The sequence below is a fragment of the Oryx dammah genome, unplaced genomic scaffold (assembly GCF_014754425.2).
Source record: "Oryx dammah isolate SB20612 unplaced genomic scaffold, SCBI_Odam_1.1 HiC_scaffold_28, whole genome shotgun sequence".
NCBI classification, from domain to species: Eukaryota; Metazoa; Chordata; class Mammalia; order Artiodactyla; family Bovidae; genus Oryx; species Oryx dammah.
This window is the reverse complement of record NW_024070212.1, coordinates 63,165,708-63,172,770: the sequence shown is the minus strand read 5'-3', so window position 1 is coordinate 63,172,770 and position 7,063 is coordinate 63,165,708. Positions and strand designations below refer to the sequence as shown.

General features: G+C 34.3%; 1 protein-coding gene across 1 annotated transcript; it reads left to right on the top strand.

Moving 5' to 3' along the window:
* The first annotated feature begins 5,174 nt into the window (after positions 1 to 5,174).
* LOC120856959 (glycine cleavage system H protein, mitochondrial-like) lies at positions 5,175 to 5,926 on the top strand. The gene has a single exon (XM_040232472.1). The coding sequence runs from the start codon at positions 5,175 to 5,177 to the stop codon at positions 5,682 to 5,684; it is 510 nt and encodes a 169-aa protein (XP_040088406.1). The 3' UTR covers positions 5,685 to 5,926.
* The last annotated feature ends 1,137 nt before the right edge of the window (positions 5,927 to 7,063 follow it).

The window sequence follows — 7,063 nt, the reverse complement described above, 5'->3', positions numbered from 1 at the left end:
AAATATGGAACAATTTCAGATAATATTAATAATCAGAAAATTAATAGTAATTCAGCACATTATGCTAGATGATTGTTAAGTACATGAGTGAAATTAAAATCTGAAAACCCTATAATGTTGCTTTACAAAATGACAGTATTTAAAACAATATCATTATAGTCAGGGGGAAAAGAACACTGTGAAATGTTCTGCTCCATTGATTTTATTCCAAATGATCAATGTCTCTAATGATCAAAGGGTTTATGGTAATACTATGCTTCACATTTTCTTCAATTTGTATTCTTAAGCCAAAAGGCTTCCAGCTTCCTTTTTTAAAAGTAATGCTCCTTAGGGCAAATTTGTACAGCCTGTGTTGGAAATCCAACATAGAAAAACTATAGAGATGATGACACTCACATTAGGAACAGTTTGATTTAAAATAAAAAATAGAGTGAATCCAAGATCTTTCTCAAAATGAGCATAACTCAGACTCAAAGTTGGCAAAGCAGCTTTGAGTTCCTCTGGATTTCTTTGGAGGGAATGATGCTGAAGATGAAACTCCAGTACTTTGGCCACCTCATGTGAACAGTTGACTCATTGGAAAAGACTCTGATGCTGGGAAGGATTAGGGGCAGGAGGAGAAGGGGACGACAGAAGATGAGATGGCTGGATAGCATCACTGACTCGATGGACGCGAGTCTGAGTGAACTCTGGGAGTTGGTGATGGCCAGGGATGCTGCGATTCATGGGGTCACAAAAAGTCGGACACAACTGAGGGACTGAACTGAACTGAACTGATACTTAGAGTTAATTGGGAGAAAATGTGTCTTTCTAATAGATGTCTCAAGTTCTCCATTTAAGAGTGTAAGGGCTCATGATGAGTTCTAATACCACTTTCTTGGAGCTACATTAAACTGAATGCTTTGTTTCATTTTTGGCTAATGAAGAAATAATTACTGACCTACTGATTCTCTTTTCTACAATATTTAGCCTCTGCTTTGGGGATACAAATAGGGATGCTTGCAACATAGCGTTATTAGGAAGTAGATAATTAAGCACTTGATACGTATTGTTTGGATGAACAGTTTGTTAAATGAAGTATTGATTTCATGTTACAGGGTAAGAATTGAGATCTGTAAAACTGTATGTAAAATGTTCAGTTTTCCTTGGGTCTCCTTTCTTCCACTCCAGCTTTCTTCTCATTATGCAATTCTTCTTGAGATTAGATTACACTCATTGGATAACTATTAGGTTAGAGTTTCGAAAGCTTCTGGATCCAGAATTGTGGAATGATAAGTTTGTATCAGCTCCAAAATGTAAAAGAAAAAAAAAAGCACATCTCTTAATATCAATTTCTCTTTAATTCTTTACTAATTGATTTCAGCTTTTATTGGGGCACTGTTCCACCTATCAGGAAGATTGCATTTTTTTAGTTTCTTTTACAACTGGACGTGGCCATGTGGTTTAATTCTAACCAATGATGTGATCAGTTCAGTTTAGTCACTCAGTTGTGTCTGACTTTTTGCAACCCCATGTTTGCAAAGCACAGCAGGCTTTCCTGTCCATCACCAACTCCTGGAGCTTGCTCAAACTCATGTCCGTAGAGTCGGTGATGCCATCCAATCGTCTCATCCTCTGTCATCCCTTTCTCCTTCTGCCTTCGATCTTTTCCAGCATCAGGGTCCTTTCCAACAAGTCAGTTCGTCACATCAAGTGGCCAAAGTATTGCTGTTTCAATTTCAGCATCAGTCATTCCAATGAATACTCAGGACTAGTTTCCTTTGGAATTGACTGGTTTGATCTCCTTGCAGTCCAAGGGACTCTCAAGAGTCTTCTCCAACACCACAGTGCAAAAGCATCAATTCTTTGGAATGGAAGTATTATTTAAAACTTCTATGAAGTCTCCTTTAAGAAGGAGAGGGGGTATACTTTTAGTATTTCTGTAGTGTGAAATGCAAACGTATGTGTTGTTTGGCTCAAGTAGTCATTTTTATAGTCTTAGATAATACTCTAATGAGACAGAGCAGAGTGAAAGAAACCTGGGTAAGTAATTAACATGGGTTCTCCATACCAAGCATGGAGTACTGCCAGACTTTTTTACATTCAACAAAAATGCATTCCCTACATGTTAAACAATTACTTTGTGTTTGTGTATGTCAGAGTGAGTGGTGCTTGAATCTAATATTATTTCATTCAACAGGATGAGTTTCTTCTAATATTCTATGTATTTAATTCAAACGCTCAGTTTCTGTTATAAATTTCGTGCATGAGTGCTAAGTCAATTCAGTCGTGTCCAATTCTTTGTGACACTATGGACTATAGCCTGCCAAGCTCATCTGTCCATGGGATTTTCCAGGCAAGAAATATTGGAATGGGTTTCCATTTCCTCCTCTGGATGATATTTCTGAACCAGGGATCAAGCCTGTGTCTTCTGTGAATACTGCGTTGCCGGTGGATTCTTTACCTTTGAGTCATCAGGGATTGTGTCTTCTTTATTCTTTCTACCATTCAAATGTTAAAATATTTTTTCCATTTATGAAATTATTTTGAATCATAAGCGTTAGCTTTTTGCATACATTATTGAAAAAATAAAAAGTAGTCAAACCTGAGATTCTGCACATTCATGTTTTGAAACGACACAAAATTAAAAATATCTGGCAACAACTAATTTGGGTTATTTTCCATTTGTCAACCTCAGCAAATAAAGAGAAACTTGGAATGTGCAACTGAATTCATTGAGATTCTAAGGATAAAAGTTGAAGTCATTTGAAACAATGGTTTATGTTTATACATTTTTGCATATCTTTGTGATTAAAGTGATCTCAATAGCTAAAACATTTTATTTTAAGGTAGATTTGAATTCCTGGATTTTTTTTATTATTTACTTTGATGATACTATGTTTAAAAGTTAAACCATGAATTGTAATTCAATGGCTTACAAGTAGTGGCAATTTAGAATGTAACATTAATAAAAGAAAGGTGATATTAGATATGTAGTATTAGGCAATAAAATCTTTCAAATGTCACTAGACACAGCAATTTATTTGTTTTTGGAGCCAACATAGCTGCCTATGTAAAAATTTAAGCCCCAACAATATTTAAATCAAAGAGTAATGAGTTTTATTCCCTACTCCTGACTCTAATCTTCTAGAACCTGTTTCTTTGACCAGTGTTCATTAAGGATTTTCATATATATTCATTTTAATTACTGATAAAATAATGTATATATTATATAATTGTGACTTTTAAAAGTAATTCTCATGGCCAAATTGCTTAAAATTCATTTCTTGCACAGTTTTGGTTTCCAGAGAAACACTCATAATTGCAGAACAAGCTTGTGTATTGATGTATTTAGATAATGTATCATTTTATGAAATTTGTGTTTAGATTTCTTCCTATGAAAAATGAGGAAACTAAAATGAATTAAAAACCCTTGTGATTTGACCTCATTCATATAGCAACGTATTTTTCCCTTTATTTCAGTTTATGAAAATCTCAAATTGTTCTGTAAGCATTGACTTAATTGTGTAACACATGATCAAACTTTTTCTTATCCTCAGGATTGTGACTACTTTAACTGACAATTATGATAATATTAAACACAGCTGATTATACTTCTGTGCTTAAAATTCATTTATTTATCTGTTTATATTTATTTATTATACACTTGAAGTGTTTACCATCATAACTTCCTATTGTATTACTCTCATTGAATTATGTATGTACATTATAAATTCATTTCAAAAACAAGTTTTGAAACTGAACACTATACCTTTGGGTTCTTGTAACTCAAAATGTGTTTATGCATGATTATAATATTTTGTGAACTTTACGCTATTTTAACACCTCACAGTATTTGTTGTTGTTTAACTGCAAAGTCATGTCCAACTCTCTGCAACCCCATGGACTGTAGCCGCCAAACTCCTCTGTCCATGGGGTTTCCCAGGCAAGAATACTGGAATGGGTTGTCATTTCCTCTCATTGAATTATATATGTACACATTATATAATTCATGTCAAATGCAAGTTTTGAAGTTGAATACTATGCCTTGGGGTCTGGTAACTCAAAATTTGAGTATATGAGAGATTATCATATTTTGTGAACTTTGTCTATGTTAACACCCCATGATATTTAATTTTATTCTTTTTAATCTGGTACATTTGCGTATTTAGCTACTGACACAATATAAAGAATGTGTTCTCCTGTGGCTATGAAGTTTTTTATATCCAGAGCTGGCTAAGCTTTAGCAATATGTGTTTTAGTGTCTTTATGTTTACACCTGTAAAATCTCTTCTTATAGCTGCAATTATGTAGGTGTCTTTTGTAACTCATTTTAGAAAGAGTGCCATATTGTACTTAGTACCATAGTGACTTCAATATAATTTTTCTATTATTCTTATGATCAGTTCAACTCACTTTTCAGACACCTGCTTAGTGTTTTTCAATCTTTGAAAGACCATTGTACTTTTCTGGGGCCGAGGGAGCAGGGTATTTCTAAACGACTACAATTTTCATTATACCAAAAGAATATCCTCTCAGGGGATTATAAAAGCTGTAATTTCATCTCAGGGTTCCTATGACTAAACCGTTTGAGTTTGCTCCTACAATTTATGACATTACATGCACCCTCGAAGGAATTATAGACTTATAATATCCCTTGAGATACATCATTATTCTTTATGTTATCCATGTTTATGTCTAAAAGAAAGACTCTTGCAACTGGCACTTGATGGAAGAGCAGATTTGTAGTTATCTCTTCAATGATTTTTAGCAATTTAAAAGACAACTGTATCTTTTTTTTTTTTTTTTTTTTTTTTTAAGACAACTGTATCTTAACAAAAATGCCTTTCTGCAGCAGTTCACTCAGACCAAGTTCTACAAAATTTGCAAAATTCTAACTTCCGATATACATTTCATAATTCTTGACTCTGCCCTACAAATTAATATTTCTTAACTAAACATGATCACTCTTAAATAAATTTAACAAAAATTATATACTCTGCAAAGAAATGTGTTCCTTTTTCAAACTATGCTGACATGTATATGTATAGATAGAAAAATAGATGCACAATTTCCATGTTTTTTTCTTCTCTGAATGTGCTGCCACATTTTCTTCCTAAAGAATTACAAATCAGTGTTAAGGCTGATGTTAGTTACTTTTACCCTTATTTTAAGAGAAAGGTTGAGGTGCGAACATGGCGCTGCGCGCGGTGCGGAGCGTGCGGCAGCCTGCGCGCATCTCGGCACCCAGCGCGCCCTGCTCGCCGCGGCCCTGGGGACTGCGAGCGGGTGCCTTCCGGGCGCTGCGCACCGGCCCTGCTCTGCTGTCGGTGCGTAAATTCACAGAAAAACACGAATGGGTAACAACAGAAAATGGTGTTGGAACAGTGGGAATCAGCAATTTTGCACAGGAAGCTTTGGGAAATGTTGTTTACTGTAGTCCGCCTGAAGTTGGGACAAAGTTGAACAACCAAGAGGAGTTTGGTGCTTTGGAAAGTGTGAAAGCTGCTAGTGAACTCTATTCTCCACTATCAGGAGAAGTAACCGAAATTAATAAAGCTCTAGCAGAAAATCCAGGACTTGTCAACAAGTCTTGTTATGAAGATGGTTGGCTGATCAAGATAACATTCAGTAACCCTTCAGAACTAGATGAACTAATGAGTTCAGAAGCATATGAGAAATACATAAAATCTATTGAAGAGTGAAAATGGAACCCCTAAATAAACTACTTTGAAACAACTTAATCTAGCATAATTGTCTTAAATTAGTGGTGGATAGATATTTAAAAAGCAACTTTTAGCAAAAGAAACTACTTGTAACAATGTTTCCTGAAGAAAATACCCCTTAACTTTCTAATGACTTCAGATAAACACTGTGCATCTTTTCCACAGTGTCCTGTGATTTTTAGGCTAGGCTCCAGTGATAATATTCAGAATTCCTGAAATTATCGCTGGTAAAACTAATTACAAAAATTATGTAATTCAAGGATAACATGGTTATCTTAAACCTTATATGACAGTGTAACTTGCTTACAGCTATCCTTGGATTGGGGCCAAAATTATCTTCCCACTAGAAATAACTGCCAGTGGAGAAAAGTTTGTTGGTTGTATAGTGTCCAATGAAGAATATTACTATCTAAATTTTGCAATATACTGTGTTTGCTGGTGCTATTTTTATACAGTGAAGTAACAGCCTTGCAGGAGAATAAACAATTTAATAATAAAATATTCAACTTCTTAATCATGGGGAAAAAAAAAGAGAAAGGTTGAATAGTCATTTCTACATTTTAAAGTAGAATAACAGACTAAATCATGGTCTCTTAACCTCAGTAATATTGATATTTTGAACTAGATAACACTTTTTTGTAAGGGCCTCTCCTCTACATTATAGGGTATTTGGCAGCTTCCATGGCCTCTGCCTACTAGATTACAGTAAAATACCCCAATTGTGACAACTAAATATGCATCCAGATAGACCCAAATATATCCTAGGGGACAAGATCACCTCCAGTTGAGAACCACTGTAACAAACCATTCACTAGATTTACAGTTATAAAATGTGTCTCGAATATCAACAATTGGTACATTGAGCATTGTATGAGTCATGGTTATAGGGCAGATGCTACTCAGAAAGATGTAGAGAAATATGCAGGGGTTATTTAAGACCATCTAAATTATAGTAAATATCCAAGTGAAAAGAGGATAGTTCTAGTTCTCTTTTTGAGACAATATTTCAGTGTACTCCAATCTTTGATATAGTTCAGTCAAAAGAGTTTTTTTTTTTTTTACTTTTCATTTAAATATTTGATAGTGTACTTGTAGGTACTTATAAATCAGAAATTTTAGAGCTTTAAATGTGTTTGTTATTCATTTGTTTTTATATGGATATTATGTCATAGGCACAGATACAAGTAGCTAAAATAATAATGATTTGGAGAATGATTTCGGAGAATGATTTCCAATACTTTGATTACAAACCTCACATATTATATTACATTGTAAAGATTTGAGAATTCTTATCGTTTCCAATCATTAATTAGTATTTCTTTCACACACGCAGTTCAAATTTATAAATCAGAAGTCAT